The sequence below is a fragment of the Cnephaeus nilssonii genome (genome assembly GCF_951640355.1).
Source record: "Cnephaeus nilssonii genome assembly, chromosome: 10".
Classification (NCBI taxonomy): Eukaryota; Metazoa; Chordata; class Mammalia; order Chiroptera; family Vespertilionidae; genus Cnephaeus; species Cnephaeus nilssonii.
In genome coordinates, this window is record NC_137081.1 from 32438542 (window position 1) to 32455015 (window position 16474).

The window sequence follows — 16474 nt, forward strand, 5'->3', positions numbered from 1 at the left end:
ACCACCTGGTGGCTTGCAGAGCTGAGAATTGTGTTCCTGTGCTGTTAGAATGGATTCATCCAACGATTACAGAGCCTCCAAACATGGGCTCTCTGCTCGGGCATCCCGACCCCCTGTTTTCCTTCTGAGAGGATTGCAGCTAGGGCAGTGGTCGGCAAACTCATTAGTCAACAGAGCCAAATATAAACAGTACAACGATTGAAATTTCTTTTGAGAGCCAAATTTTTTAAACTTAAACTTCTTCTAACGCCACCTCTTCAAAATAGACTCGCCCAGGCCGTGGTATTTTGTGGAAGAGCCACACTCAAGGGGCCAAAGAGCCGCATGTGGCTCACGAGCCGCAGTTTGCCGACCACGGAGCTAGGGTGACACTCCTTTGCACTTGCTCTAACTCTCCAGGACGTGTCTCCTATTACTCGGCACCCCCTGCAAGCGCTCTTCATCTGGGCCATCCTGCAGAACAAGAAGGAGCTCTCCAAAGTCATCTGGGAGCAGGTGAGTGTGTAAGCCCACACCACGCGTCTGCCTTCCTGTGGCTGTCCTGACCTCCAGACTCTCTTGGCTAACCTAAAACATCCTCGATACAATGGAATGTCTGCTGTCAGGTGAGTACGGCTGTGCCTGTTTCACCGTCGGCGGAGGTGTGTCTGGGAGGAGAGGCTGCTGGAAGGGAGCTGTGCTTGGTGGGCGATCCAGTAGGCACCTGCCTCTCAGGTGTGTGTGGGTGTGTGATTTTTTTCCAAGTGGATGAGGTTTTTAAGTTTAATTTTAAAAATCTATTTCTAGCTTTATTGCATAATAGACAGAAGTAGGGCCTGGACACATTCTGCTTTGGGAAACTTACTGAGATTTTTCTTTGTGATTCAGTAAAGGCGGGGTGATATCCAGCATCTAAATGGTTCAGGAATCTGGAGAAGGGGCTGCGGCATAAATTAATAAAGAGACTAGAAATATAATATAAATTTGTAATCTATGGGAGTGCCAGAGGAGGGCTTAACTTCAATAACCAAGTTCCCAGAGGAGGGCTTAACTTCAATAACCAAGCAATCTCTGGACCCCTTGCTTTTTATTAACAAAAAATTGCCCTAAAGCAAAGCAGATATACATAGCAAAAGGTAAGGTTTAGTATACAGTAGGCATTGTCAGTTTTGGGGGAACTGCCTTCAGCTGTTCAGCTGTTTGGCCAGCAGGAGGCAATAACATGTAGATTAAAATGCCCTCAGCTGTCTGGCAGCAAGCAATCATTTATGTAAATTCAGGTTTGGGAAAATGCTTTTTGGCCATTCCAACAGGCAATAACATGTATTTGGGGAAATGCTTTCAGCCCTGCTGAAGCTTCAAGGTTCACCAACCTTTTGATGAACTTCTTGCATTTATTATGACATGCTGGAATTAGCCCGTGGCAATTCAGCACAGAATGATGTTTTGGAAATGATTTATGGACAGTTGAAAAGAAGCTACGTTCTCTATTTTTAGTGCATAAAATCAAATATTGAATATTGAGTTCACACACAGTCTTACTAACTACATTATGAGGGCTTCCAAGGCCTTAGCCACTTGCTATTTTCCTTTCATATGCTAATTTCATGTTCAAGACTATTTTATGCACATTGCAAATTTTGCTTTAAATCATTACGAATACTTTAGATTTTGCCATTTTGCCGTGAGTTCATCCTTGTTTGACATTAGGGTTGACTTGACCACTTCAAGGGATTACGAATTAACCCTGACATTCTCTGCCCTTCTCAAAGACCAGGGGCTGCACCCTGGCAGCCCTGGGAGCCAGCAAGCTCCTGAAGACTCTGGCCAAGGTGAAGAGCGACATCAATGCTGCTGGGGAGTCTGAGGAGCTGGCCAACGAGTATGAGACCCGCGCAGTGGGTAAGCCTCCTGGCCAGGATGTCACATGGGTACAGACATGCCTGTGGCACTCACGTGCCAGATGGCAGAGCTCAGTGACATGTTCACGCTCCTCGATTGGCCTGATTTGTGGGCTGCAGAACATGTGGCTAGGTATCCATGTGTCAGGCAGAAGCCACAGGCCCCTTGATCCCGGTACTTATTGGCTTTTCCTAGAATGAAAGTGGGAAACCTTGGGCTCTCATTTCCCAAGGCCAGGTCTAAGTAGCTCAGGTGGTGGTGGTGGCGGGGGGTGGGAGATGTTGTGTTTGGATGCTATTAAGAAACTGAAGGTCTGAAGTTTTACCTGACTTGCAAGTCATCACATTAGCTTGCCAGTTTCATATATACGTGCTGGTAGGACCCCAGGCCCCAGGTTCATTACTGATATCATAGGCAGCAGTCGGAGAAGCATCTTGGGTCGGCCTTCCGTGCCTCAACTCCCCTTCAGTGATGTGAACAAGGGCTGGTTCTGTCAGGGCTGCAGGTGACCTGCCCACACTCCCCTCCAGGGTGAGATCACCCAGGATCTGCAATGGAAGGCGGGAGAGGCAGCCCTAAGCGTTATCTCCCGGAGGGCCTGTCCTCTGTTTGCTAGTCAGTCCCTGAACACAGCTTATCCGGGCCCTTGGCTCAGAAGGCCCAGACTGGGTGGGTGTGTGAGGAAACCAGGACCAGTGGCCTCCCAACAGCAGTGTCTCAGATCTGCTCAGCTGTTTCCTTTTTCAGCCGGGAGTTTTGAGTTTGCAATGTGGTACATCGCGAAACGCACATGTGTTTGTCTGTTGTTGTAGCTGACGAAAAAATGCTCATGAGCTCAGCTTCTCTGGGTTGGGGAAAAAAAAAGTGTGCCCAATGATTTCTTTTAATATATTAAATTATGTTAATTTATGACTGACCTCAACTAGGCAATGGCTCCTAATACAGGGTGTCCCCTAAAAAATGTATGCACACTTTGAATGATTATAAAGTCAGTGTTTATTAACATACAGTTCATTTTCAAAGTTTAAAAGAATCTACGGAAATTAATAATTTCTTTGTTGATGCCTGTTTTCAAACTGATGACCATTTGGGTCCAGGCACTGCTGATAAGGCAAACCAATGGAATCGCAAACGTCAAGAATCATTTCGTTCGGTATTTGTGTGCCTTCAGTTCACTGGCTGTTGCTTTGGTTCATACCATAAACTTTATCTTTTATGTATCCCCATAAAAAAAGTCTAGTGGCATTTTAGGATAACTTTTCTTTGTTCAAAGCTTAGTCTGGTTTCACCCATTATTTCAAATCAGTCAAACCTGAAAAGGAGTGAAATTGAGTGAGTTATCAGCTGTGAAAGTGTATATACATTTTTTGGGACACCCTATATCTTACCAAATTTCCTCTAAAGATCTGCACTCTAGTCTCTTTGTCATTAGGTCTCCAGATGTAAGCATACCCTTGGTGCAATACGTCGGTGTTTCTTAGATCTTTTTGGCTTTTTTGCACCACGCTTTATCTGCAAAGAAACCTCACCAAGAAAGCGCAGCATATAAACGAAATAGGGAAGGGGTTGCTCTGGGACAGGCAGAAGGTTCGTGTCCCTCTCCAGTGGCTGAGCCTCATCAAAGAGGGGCTACTGGTGCTCAGCGCAGCCAGTTCCATGTGCACCTGTTGGCATCTGCTGCCTTGGGAGCTGTGCTGGGGACGCTTTGCGCAAGGAAAACCACATGCTCAGAAAGAATCGTGTGCCAGCGTTTTCTATGCTTTTTGCAAACCAGGGAGCTCGCTGGGGGATGGGGGAGGACAGGCCTGGGTTTGGCCAGGCCCGCCCCAGCTCCCCTCTCTCTGGTGCTGATGTGACTGCAGAGCTGTTCACGGAGTGTTACAGCAGCGACGAAGACTTGGCCGAGCAGCTGCTGGTCTACTCCTGTGAGGCCTGGGGGGGAAGCAACTGTTTGGAGTTGGCGGTGGAGGCGACGGACCAGCACTTCATCGCCCAGCCTGGGGTCCAGGTAAACAACGTACAGTCATGTCCACAAACGTGCCTTTTACATCAGATGCTATTAGCAACCTTAAAAAATATAATATTAATAACAAACCGCAACTCCAACATAAAAGCCCTGGCGGGAGAAGGTGGGTGATGTTGTGGGAGATGGCGGTGTCTAGGCATCGGCAGTGTCTTTGCTTCATGGGATGGTGCAGGAGAGAGAACATCCTTTGAGTTTCCACAAAGCAGAGAGCATAGCACCACAATTATGGGTGGGATCTTTGGATCCAGTGCCTGGGTCCCTGTATCCCTAACCAGGAGTGTGATGATGGGCAGGTTATACAAGCTCTCAGGGCCTTGGTTCCTTACCTATGAAATGGGCAGAATTTGTTTAACCGTGAAATAATTCTCCCCACACAGAACCCACTTAAGGACAGGACCAAAAATCAAACAGTTTTAAATTGTGGTCATAGCCCCTTAGGACCCAGGTAACTGATATAGATGGAGAAGAACCCTATTTACTCGGGGAGGTGCGAGGGCTGGTAAGAAAGGTTGGGTACCATCCTGCATGTCATAGCATTAATAAGGACCCCTGTCCTCTGTCTTTGTTCCCCTGTAGAATTTTCTTTCAAAACAATGGTATGGGGAGATCTCCCGAGACACCAAGAACTGGAAGATTATCCTGTGTCTATTTATCATACCCTTGGTTGGCTGTGGCTTTGTATCATTTAGGTATGAAACCAAGACACATACGTGTGTGTGTGTGTGTGTGTGTGTGTGTGTGTGTGTGCTTCCATGTAAAGAACTGTAAGGTCTGGAACTTAGGATGTTCACTCTGCCACCTACAATTAGGTCTGAGATCATCTCTGGCTTTCCCTGGGTTTGATATTAAACAGGTAGAGGTGGGGCCATGTCTCCACTCTCGCAGGCAGAATTTAGATTTGTTAACCACGAAGTGCCAAGGGCTGACGCTTGGCCGGTCCATCTCAGAGCAGCCTGACTCCCCGCCCCCGCCGTGGGTCTGTGTTCGCATGGTGTTTGCGAGGACAGTGATGAAGCTCTCACGCCGTCCAGGAAGAAGCCGGTGGACAGGCACCGGAAGCTCCTGTGGTACTACGTGGCCTTCTTCACCTCCCCCTTCGTGGTCTTCTCCTGGAATGTGATCTTCTACATCGCCTTCCTCCTGCTCTTCGCCTACGTGCTGCTCATGGATTTTCATTCGGTGCCACACCTGCCCGAGTTGGTTCTCTACGCGCTGGTCTTTGTCCTGTTCTGCGATGAAGTGAGACAGGTAGGACAGCCCCACGTGGGGCACCCCTCCCTCCCTCGGGGGGCAGTATCTTCCTCATGCCCAAGAGGAGCAGGAGTTGCTTCTGAAGTTCCAAAGTCATTATTTTCCTCAAATAATTTTTGGTAGCCCATGGACGTTTCAGCCTCGCAGCACTCCAGTGAGGTCTCTGAGTGCCAGCGCACTCTTTGCTCTCTAACTGATGCTCCCGGGCGATGAATTCCTCAGCGTTGAGAGTGGATCCAAAGAGCACATTGACCTTGGGCTTAAACCATGCCTGTAACCAGGAGCTGTCTGTGCTCTGGCTGTCGCCAGGGGAGGCAGCGGGATGAGTGGCAGGGGAGTGGGAAGGCTTTCCAGCTCAGAGCATCTGAATGCCCCACGTGCCCAAGGGACGTGCTGGAAAGCCATAGAAGTCCCTGTGGACTGCAGCGACTTGGTGTGAATTATTCATGATGATTTTCTGCAGTTTCCTTGGATCTGCATTCTCCACCACTGAATCAGAAAACCTTAGCCCAGGCCTGGCATGGAGAAGGCACTCAGCTCCTAATTATTGAATAAATAAATATCGATGGTGAAGGACGGTGCTGTCCCTAAACCATTATAAAAAGTGACCCCCGAAAATCTGGTCAGACTTAGCAGTTTACACATTATGAGAACTGCTGGAGTAGTCCCTTCTCTCATCCCTTCTGAGTCTAAATCTAACGTTATATACATTCGACACATATGGCCTAGGTGCCTACAGCTTATGAGATGCTATGCCACATGCTTCGAGATATTTGGAGGGATGGAGAATGCTGTTTTCGACCTCACAGAGTCTCTGCCTAGTAAAAAAATCTTAAATTGGTTTCAACTAACATGTCAACTCCAATAGACTTTTTTTTGTGTGACTTCTAGTTGTCCTGGAAAGACTCTGAGGCTCTATCTGTTCTCAGTAGGCGGGGAGGGGCGGGAGGAGGAGTAGGGGGTGTCTTGTTCAGTTAGTGATGTCTGCATGGGTTTGACAGATGGAAAGAGTCCTGCTTTCCCTTGCCCAGTATGGGGAAGTGCAGGTGAGGGATGGAGACAATGTGGAGGTGAAGGACGAAGAAGGTAAATGACGTAAGTCAGTGTTGAGCACGGCAAGATTATCAGGCTTTCTGTCTAACAGACAGCCCTCCCCCCGCTCCCCCCCCCCCCCCCGCCCTCTGCCCAAGGACAGGGCCTGACGTGCAGAAGATTTCTGTGATCTCAGATCAGCCTCATGGGTTGACTTAGGAGGTCACAGATCAGTCCAGCTCGTGCCTTCCTACCAGTCCACTCGGGCCACCATGACATAGCACCACCAGCTGAGTGCTTACAACCGAAGCCCACTGTCTTATTTCTGGAAGCCTGGAGTTCAAGATCAAGTTGTCGGCAGGGCTGGTTCCTTGGGAGGGCGGCAAGGGAAATCTGGGTGTGCTGCAGTCTTTGTGATTCCTTGACTTGTAGAGGTGTCACCTGACCCGTGTCCTCAGGCTCACAGGGCATCCTCCCTGTGTGCATGTCTGTGTCCACATTTTCCCTTGTCACAGGGACACCCAAATCCGAGGCCCATTCCATTCCTGCCCCTCACTCATGCTCCCAACATTTCTCCACTAGTCTCGGTCCTGACCCTGCCTCCCCCGTGACATTAAGACACTGTATAAGTCCAGACACTATTTACTTCCTCCAGGCATTTGAAGAAGCCATAAGGTCTGGAGAGAGGACTGATTCCAGGTTGCTTTGCAGAGGAGATCTTGTCCTGAATGGAAGATGCAGGGAGACCCATCTTATTCATGCATTCTTTCAACCAATATTTATCGAGCACCAGGCACTGTTCTAGAGACTTGGAGACAGCAATGAAGCGACAGACATCTCTGTCCTTCTGGAGATTTCTACCAGTTAGAGATGATTGGCAGGGTCCTCTCTGGGCGCATCGGCCGGGTCAAGGGGAGGAGGGCAACCCTAAAAGAGAAAGTCTTACACTTACTGGAAGGTTGGCCCAGGGGACTGGTAACAGTAAAATTTGTCCTTAAGTCACAAACATCTCCATACAAATTCATACGTACATTTAACTGCTCAGTCACTTATTCGGGTCATGCAGGAAGGAGACTCAGGACAGGTGTGTTCTGCTGGGAGAAGAGCCTTGGCAGGTGTTGTGTGAAGTGGTGCCCAAGAGAGTGACACTGGGTGGGAGCAGACGGTGTGCAGGTGGAGGAGCCTCGGGGAGGGAAGTGGGCTGTGGAGGTGCTGGGTAAGCATGCATTTCCCAGTCATTCCTGGGTCCTGCGGGGGGGTGGGGGAGGAGAGTGAGGCCCCCAGGGTCTGGTCTAGCTTCAGCCATCCTTCAGATTGGGTGATGTTTGATACGGAGGGTGATTAATGAGGACCTATAACTTTGTCCAAGTGTTTCTTCTCTTTCTGGTAACATTGGTCAGCGTCCATTCAGCAGTACCGTGTATTAAGGCCATAGTGTGGGTCAGGAGCGTGGGTTCAAGGGCAGCCCTGCCCTTGGAGGACAGCTCTGGTTTAATGGTTTAATTAGCAGAACACAGCCTGGAAGATGCTTGTCAAGAGAGGAGTCCGCCACTGGGGGTCGCTGTTTCTCTTCTTGTCTTCAGGCTCCTGCAGTGGGAATCCTCAATTTGATTGGAGCCCTCTAACAGGCAGTTCTGCTGGCCTGGTGCAGCCTTAATTAACCTCATTGGCACTTGTTAGAAAAACCAAAACCAAGCAGGATGTTACTGTTTTAGATTGTGTCTGGGTGTCAAATAATGTTCTTTTTAGTGTATCCTCATGTCCGCTAGGGGCAGATGATGCTATGCTAAATTGGAATTTTTAACCAAGGCAGTCAGTCAATAAGCTCCAATACACTCATTAAATAACTCTTGGGTCCACTAAACAGATTGTGGTTCTTCATTTAAGGTAAGTCCTATCATCTCTTTGTGGAGTACACTGTGCAATCTTGAGGCCCTTTGAATCCCCAAATCACGAAAGATATGAAGAAATATGGTTCCAGTACTTTATGAATATAGCCCATATCTGGCATTCCATTCAGAAAAGAGGCCTCTGTGTGTTAAAAAAAAAATGTTTTCTCACTGGGTAGTGCCTCCAAGCCCTAAAACTGACCTACTTAGGGTTTCTTCCAGCACGCAGGCCAGGCTTCTGGGACTCTCATGGGCAGAGGCTGAGCTGGGTTGGGGCAGCTGGGTTGCCCACCTGCCCCAGGGCCAGGGTTTCCCAGGGGAAGCAGTGCTACAGGTGGGGCCTGTTCTAACCACTCTCTTCTTACAAATGGTTCTGAGTGGGTGGAGGTCAGTGTCACTGTGACCACCCAAATGGGTAGTTGGAGGTTTGGATGTGATTTCTGAGCCTACAAGTTCAGTGAAACAAGGTCACACCGGAGCTGCTCAAACCTGGGAGATTTTTCTATCTCCTTGGTGCTAGATTTCATGATGCACTCACCTCCTCTGTACAGGAGCGTTGCTATTTGCATTTATAAATGAATGCAAGGAAATGCTTCTTGAAAAACCCATGATGCTTTTTTAATCTCTCCAAGACTAGGGTTGCTGGATCCCTGTGTGACCTAAAGAAGCAGGGTGATGTCCAGAGAGGAATCTAAGATTCAGACTCCTGAGGCTGCCACTGGCTGGCCGTCTTCCCTTGGGCAAGTTCCTTAGCTCATCCCCACCCCCACCCCCAGGTTTTGGCTTCAGCTGCAAAACAGGAAATATAATATCTGAATATCAGACAGACCTATCTTGGTGAGATCACTCAGTAAGACCGAAAAGTACCCTGTTCCACTGGGGACACTGCTTTCCTGCCTTCTGGCAGTTTCCTTATCTGAGCTCCCTTGGGGCTTTGGTCTTGCCTCCCTGCCAATCTTTATCAGGTTTCATTTTAAACATATTTAATCTGTTCTTCCCAACGGTCCCTTGGCTTTCTTGAGACTCAGCACTGCACCTCATCCCCTGCCTCTGAGTCCCGGGAGCCCAGCACAAGTGTGTGGAGCCCCATGGGCTCTCAAGTCATGTTTTGAGTAGATGGTGGAATGAAGGGTCAAAGGACCATCCAGATCCAGCACGTGGATTGCAGAGAGGCTGGCCAGATGCAGCCTTCTGAAGGACAGTTCTGTCCCTCTCCATCCTCAGGTGGTCCTGGTGGGCTTTCTTCCAAGAAACCATGACCGGTCCATACCAGTTGTGCTAAAAGAATCAGGGAGGCACACACTGTTCCTGTCACTTATTTCCGCAGCCACAGCTGTCCTCAGAGATGACACATAGAACACACTTGTGCAAATTTTTAAAAAAGGTTCCTTTGTATCAAGATGTTTTATTACTACATGTTAGGAAATTCTTACAATAAATGCACGGATCTGCGATGCTGACAATATGGAGAACACCCTCTAGAGTTGTGCAGCACACAGCCCGCACCATGGTACTTGGTGGACGGGGATCCCACGTCTGCCCTCATGGCGGTGCTCACTCTCTGCAGGTTCATTTTCGAGAACTGTGAGGATACAGGAGTCCCTTCTGGTGAGTTGATCAGCAGCACATGTATAACAGAGCAGCAAGGGTGCAACTCACTTCCGGTCCCCCTGGATCAGCATGAGGCATGTGCCAGGGCTTATCCGGCACATCATTGGCTCCAAAGGAGCTTGAAAAAATGTGTGGACGTGAGCTAATCTGGAAGCAGGTGATGTTTCCACGCCGCTCATGTCCTCTCTCTGTCCCTTTCTGCGCTGCAGTGGTACATGAACGGGATGAATTATTTTACCGACCTGTGGAACGTTATGGACACGCTTGGCCTTTTTTATTTCATCGCAGGAATTGCATTTCGGTAAGTAGTCCTCACTGCTTTTCCCAGTTTCAGGTGGGTTGGGCTTCTCTTGGAAGAGAAGGTAAAGGACAGATCTTTGGCGTTCAAGCCCAAGATAAGCCAGTTCCCCACCCCGTCAGAGGTGGTCCCAGAAGGCCACTGTCCCTGCTTCCCGGAGGCACAGCGTGCTAGTATAGAGCTGTCTCTCCCTTCCCCTCCTGGTGACCTGTAATTGAAAGGGACTCTTCATGGTTTTTCACTGTGTGCTCACAGAACTTGGGGAGAGATCGTTAGAAACTGAGGAGAGTAGAAAGTGATGAGGATTTTAAATATCAAGTTTTCATTTGAGGCCATACAATCTTCTAAAATGCCCTCAATTTCAACTTGCATGCTGGTTATGGAGCCTGCCCTCCTCGCTACAAGTGTATTTCCAATCTAAAAGCAATCACACTAGAAAAACCAATCTAAAATTATGGTCAAAGGCAAAAAGCAATGTGCAATCCGAGGGACAGAGAAAAAATTGGGGTCCACCCAGCACCATAGCTCATGTTGCCTGTGCCTGCATCCATCCAGGCCTGCCCTCCCCACATAGCTTCGGGGTGGAGCCCGGGTTCTATCTGAGCAGCACATGATGTACCTGTGCAGAGGAGCCTGATGATCCATATTTGTACCCTAGAATGAGGTGTTTACAGTGAATGCTCGATCTACCATTTGCAGGGAGTAAAAACTCAATTTCCTCATCCAGGAACCTCCTTTTCTTTTTCTTTACAATATACAAAATAAATCTATCACCAGATTGTAGATACAAAATAATTAGCCATTTACATGCAATAAACACTAATATTTCAAGAAGAACGGTTTTAAATATAATGTTACATGCAATAAGCAGTATTTCAAGAAAAATGATTCAAAATATCATGATATTACATGCAATAAACAATATTTCAAGAAATATATTTTAAATATAATAATATTACCAAAACTGTACTAACATAGTATAATATCACAAAAGTTGTAGGAAATATTAAAAATCTGCAAATAACAGGATTACTTCTATTCTAAGATATTTTTTTCTCTGGCTCTATTTTTGTTCATCAGTTTATGTTATTCATTATATTTCACAAATGAGTGAGATCATGTGATATTTATCTTTCTCTGACTGGCTTATTTCACTTAGCTTAATACTCTCCTGGGCCATCCATGCTGTTGCAAATAGTAAGAGTTCCTTCTTTTTTATAGCAGTGTCGTATTCCATTGTGTAGATGTACCACAGTTTTCTAATTCACTCATCTGCTGATGGGCACTTAGGCTGTTTCCAAATCTTAGCTGTTGTAAATTATGCTGCTATGAACATAAGGGTGCATCTATCCTTTCTGATTGGTGTTTCTGATTTATTGGGATATATTCCTACAAGTGGGATTATTGGGTCAAATGGGAGTTCCATTTTTAATTTTTTGAGGAACTCCATACTGTTTTCCACAGTTGTTGCACCAGTCTGCATTACCACCAGCAGTGCAAGAGAGTTCCTTTTTCTCTGCATCCTCACCAGCACTTGTCCTTTGTTGATTTGTTGATGATAGCCATTCTGATAGGTGTGAGATGGTACCTCATTATTGTTTTGATTTGCATCTCTCAGATGATTAGTGACTTTAAGCATGTTTTCATATGTCTCTTGGCCTTCTGTATGTCCTATTTCAAAAAGTGTCTATTTAAGTCCTTTGCCCATTTTTTGATTGGGTTGTTTATCTTCCTTTTGTTAAGTTGTATGAATTCCCTGTAAATTTTGGAGATTAAACCCTTATCGGAGATAACATTGGCAAATATGTTCTCCCATGCAGTGGGCATTCTTGTTGTTTTGTTGATGGTTTCTTTTGTTGTGCAGAAGCTTTTTATTTTGATGTAGTCCCATTTGTTTATTTTCTCCTTAGTTTCCATTGCCCTAGTAGCTATATCAGTAAAGATATTGCTACGACATATGTCTGATATTTTGCTGTCTGGATTCTTCTAAGATTTTTATGGTTTCCTGTTTTAGTTTAAGTCCTTTATCCATTTTGTGTTTATTTTTGTGTATGGTGTAAGTTGGTGGTCTAGTTTCATTTTTTTGCATGTATCTGTCCAATTTTCCCAACACCACTTATTGAAGAGACTGTCTTAACTCCATCGTATGCTCTTGCCTCCTTTGTCAAATATTAATTGAGCATAATGGCTTGGGTTGATTTCTGGGTCCTCTGTTCGGTTCCATTGGTCTATATGTCTATTCTTGTGCCAGTACCAGGCAGTTTTGAGGACAGTAAGGGCCCAACATTTGAAGTACAGTTGGTTGGATGTGATTTCTAGGGCATTCCAGCTAGAAAGTGCATATGGCTTTCAATTTACCCATTAGCAGGCAGGTAGCTAATCCAGTGATTGGGTGTGAAAGAGGTGAGTTTCATTAGGGGAAACCTGGCAGGATCAGGTCCCAGGTAGTTGGACTGGGGCGGGGATTGGGATCTTTGTAGAAGCCTTGTGAGCCAGGAAGATAGCAATGTTGCGATTGGGCTCTGGCAGTAGTATCTGAGGATGAAGGACTGGAATGGCCAGGACCTCTAAATGCTCTGTTCTATGTGACGTCTTTGCCTCTGCTGGAGCCCCTGAGGGCAGAAGACCATGACCTTTGTCTTCAGTGACTGACAGGTGGGTGGTCTCCATGGTCTGTCTCTACTCATTCTCAGTACCCCCAACTCTTGGCTGTTTCTTCGCATTCAGTTATTTTTAAAAACAAAGCTTTGAAATGTCTTCTCAGTATCTCAAAAATGCTGTTCCCATTCTGCCCACAGGCTCCACTCTTCCAACAAAGCCTCTCTGTATTCCGGACGAGTCATTTTTTGCCTGGATTACATTATATTCACTCTAAGGTTGATCCACATTTTTACTGTCAGCAGAAATTTAGGACCCAAGATTATAATGCTGCAGAGGATGGTAAGCATGAAGGATATCTGTGGTTGCCAGTGTTCTTGATGGAGTTCCTTTCATTGTTGATAGGAAGATTTTGTCCAAGAGTGACTATTGCATCTCACAGTCAGGAAGGTTTGCTTTCTTTGATGTGTTTGCATCAGGGACCTCTTCTGGGTTGCAATTGAACAAAAGATGATTGTTAGAAGCAAACAGTACAATTCAGTGAGTTGCTAATGAAGATATCAATTTAAGTGTACACTCCACCAAGCACTTTCATTTGAGTCTTAATAATTCACTAAGAGCACAGGCAGGATCGGGACTGTCATATCCATTCCATAGATGTGGACAGCGGGTCCTAGGAGGTTATTTGTTTGTCTGGAGACATGCAGGGATCGAGAAGCACAGTGAGGGTTGAAACGTCTATCTGATAGCCATGTAGTGTAGGTGGAGCGGAAGCACCAGCAAGCCCTCTCAAAATGCTGCAGAGGGGGAGCCACGCAAGGCGACGTGGCTTTCCTAAGCCGGTTTTCCAGATGACCCAGACCTCTCCTACTTCGGTCTGCAAATCAGATGGGCGTTGGGATGAGCTCATCCAGAGGTTCCTTTCCAACATTGAGGTTCTTTGAGTCTGTGGTTTTAATTCAAAGCATATCTAAGACATCAAGTCACCATGAAGTCATAATATGGGTGCAAAAATTTCAAAAAAAATCAAAGTGTGCACTCTTGTTTACTAAGGATAGCTTTGGTTTTTCTCAAAAAAACAAAAACAAACAAACAAAAAAAAAACACCCAAAAAACGAAGGTGATAATTTAGGGGTTTAATGAGCATGGGCATCATGAGAGATAGAGAAGGGCTTCAAAGTTGGGTTCCTCCTTTGCTCACAAGCTGGTCCCTCACTCAGAAAGCTTCTGCTGCTGAGTTGGTTTGGAAACCTACAAACAAAAATTTAATTCTGAAAAATAGATGTCCCCAGATCCAAAGGATATGATGGCCATTAAAATATATATATATATTGATTTCAGAGAGAGGAAGGGAAAGAGAGGGAAATAGAAACATCAATGATGAGAGAGAATTATTGATTGGCTACCTCCTGCATATCCCACACTGGGGATCGAGCCCACAACCCAGTCACTGGGAATTGAACCGTGACTTCCTGGTTCATAGGTCAATGCTCAACCACTGAGCCATGCCAGCCGGGTGATGACGGCCATTTTTAAAATCAGTGAGCAAATGCTGGGTGACTTAGATTCTCCAGGCCCTTAAACCTCTGCTCTCTCCGTGGTCAACTGAGTGGACCCACCACCTCGGGACCATCCTGATTCAGTTCTGATATCTTCCTCTGACAGCTGATCGACGTGTTCTTCTTCCTATTCCTCTTTGCTGTGTGGATGATGGCCTTCGGCGTTGCCAGGCAAGGGATCCTCCGGCAAAATGAGCATCGCTGGAGGTGGATCTTCCGCTCGGTCATCTATGAGCCCTACCTGGCCATGTTTGGCCAGGTGCCCAGTGATGTGGATGGTGAGCCTGACTTGGCCTGGGTGGGCACAGCTGAGAGGAGGGTTCCCCATTCTGACCCTTGGGGCTCTTTTGGAAGCACACGGCCTGAGTTGGGCCAACACCAGGGAGTAAACACCACCCTCAGAAGCTTTGCTTTGCTCCTGAACTGAATTTTATGTCCACCTTAGTGCCCAGCACATGGTAGAGACCATCATCTTGTGTCCCCTGGGCTGGCCCAGCACTGCCCCTCCAGGGGTCCTCATGTTACCTTTTGGTTTCCACATCCTCAGGAACCACGTATGACTTTTCCCATTGCACGTTCACTGGGAACGAGTCCAAGCCGCTGTGCGTGGAGTTGGACGAGCACAACCTACCACGATTCCCTGAGTGGATTACTATCCCGCTTGTGTGCATCTACATGCTCTCCACCAACATCCTGCTGGTCAACCTGCTGGTCGCCATGTTCGGGTGCGTGTCACTCAGGTGGTCGCTAGTGTCTCTGCCACGAGGGCCCGTGCTGGGGATAGGGGCTGGAGGAACTGGGAGCAGAGCAGATAAGGCCACCCTTGGGGAGCTTGTGGAAGAGCCATAGGGGACAGGCTGTCTAAAGGGGGTAGGGCCTCAAAGAGACTATATTAAAAATACAGTGTGTCCCTATTAGCTGTGCTGGAAGTTTATTTGACACCAAAGACCAGCCCCTGTAACGGCCTCCAGGATATCCAGACTCTCCACATTTAGCATCCGGTTCGTCATCTCCCTGAGCGCCCGATGTTGGCATGATGGGGACAGAACACAGTTCAGCTCATCTCCAGGGTTCTTGTTCTCCATGGAACTTGGCCGCATGGATTCTAGGGCTTTAACAACTGAGGCTTTATTTAGTTGCTGCTTTAAGAATTTCAGTTTCAATACAAATAGAAAGAGTCAGGAGAGTGGCTCTCCTTTGGGGCTTATGTCTAATGAGGCTGAGGGAGAATGTGATGGTGACTGCAAAATACTTTCATTGCATTTGGCAATTCTTCTTTTTTTTAAAAATATTTTATTGATTTTTTTACAGAGAGGAAGGGAGAGGGATAGAGAGTTAGAAACATCGATGACAGAGAAACATCGATCAGCTGCCTCCTGCACACCTCCTACTGGGGATGTGCCCGCAACCCAGGTACATGCCCTTGACAGGAATCGAACCTGGGACCTTTCAGTCCACAGGCCGATGCTCTATCCACTGAGCCAAACCGGTCAGGGCGGCAATTCTTCTTCATACCTTTAGAAAATCATGGTTTTCATTTGCCCTTCCTCTTTCTTAGGAGAGTTCCAGAGTCCCATGTGGTAGTTTCAGTGGGAGTCCCTTAGTTTTTTGTTGTGGCTTTAAGGGAGGTAGTCATTTTGAGTACCTGGCACATACAGGCAGTTTAGCAACAGAATGCAAATTTAAAATTATTTGTTAAGCTTTGAGGTGGAAGAGAAACTCTTGGTGGGGGCTGGGTGGGGACACATGCCTCTGGGGACATGGCTGGGCAGTGAGGGGTTACCTGGCTTTTCTGTGGGCAGGGAAGTCCTCTGCCAGCACAGCCTCCACACTGATACTTCTGAAAGGTCACTGCTCTGCTTGAACTTGTGAAAGGGTTTCAGTATTTCCCCCATAGAGTTCAGGGTAAATTTTGGGCTCCTCAGCTCCCCCTGCTCAGGCCATCTGTGACCTGGCCTTCAAACACACCTTTAGGCTTAACCCCTACCATCTGTCCTGAGCAGGCACCCATGTGTCTGTCCTGAGCAGGGTGCTCTGTCATGCCTGATGCTTTTGTACATGCTGGCCTCTGTGCCCGGGTGACCTATCCTGTCGTGACCTCCTCCTGCCCCGCTCCTGCTGGCCCTTTAAGGAGCCAAGTGTCATCTTTGCCCGAGTGGACCCGGTGCCCTCCCCACTCTGTGTAGAGACTCCCTGGGCCCCTTGCACAGTGACAGCCTTCTCTCCTCCCAGACAGTAGCTCCACAGGAGGAGCTCGTGCCTGGCTCAGCACCCGGCTCTTTGTGGTTTGTTCGCTGAATGAAAAGAGCAGGTTCTTTCCCATGTTTGG

General features: G+C 47.2%; 1 protein-coding gene across 1 annotated transcript in view; it reads left to right on the forward strand.

Annotated features, from left to right (window-relative positions):
- Positions 1-16474, forward strand: part of TRPM8 (transient receptor potential cation channel subfamily M member 8) — a gene marked incomplete at both ends in the record, with an annotated part of 53879 nt that overhangs the window by 22085 nt on the left and 15320 nt on the right. Inside the window, 9 exons of the mRNA XM_079782040.1 lie at positions 400-495; positions 1752-1881; positions 3744-3889; positions 4484-4596; positions 4939-5155; positions 9900-9991; positions 12787-12928; positions 14252-14423; positions 14693-14870. Of these exons, the coding sequence (XP_079638166.1) occupies positions 400-495; positions 1752-1881; positions 3744-3889; positions 4484-4596; positions 4939-5155; positions 9900-9991; positions 12787-12928; positions 14252-14423; positions 14693-14870 (1286 nt within the window). The remainder of the gene's footprint in view (positions 1-399; positions 496-1751; positions 1882-3743; positions 3890-4483; positions 4597-4938; positions 5156-9899; positions 9992-12786; positions 12929-14251; positions 14424-14692; positions 14871-16474) is intronic.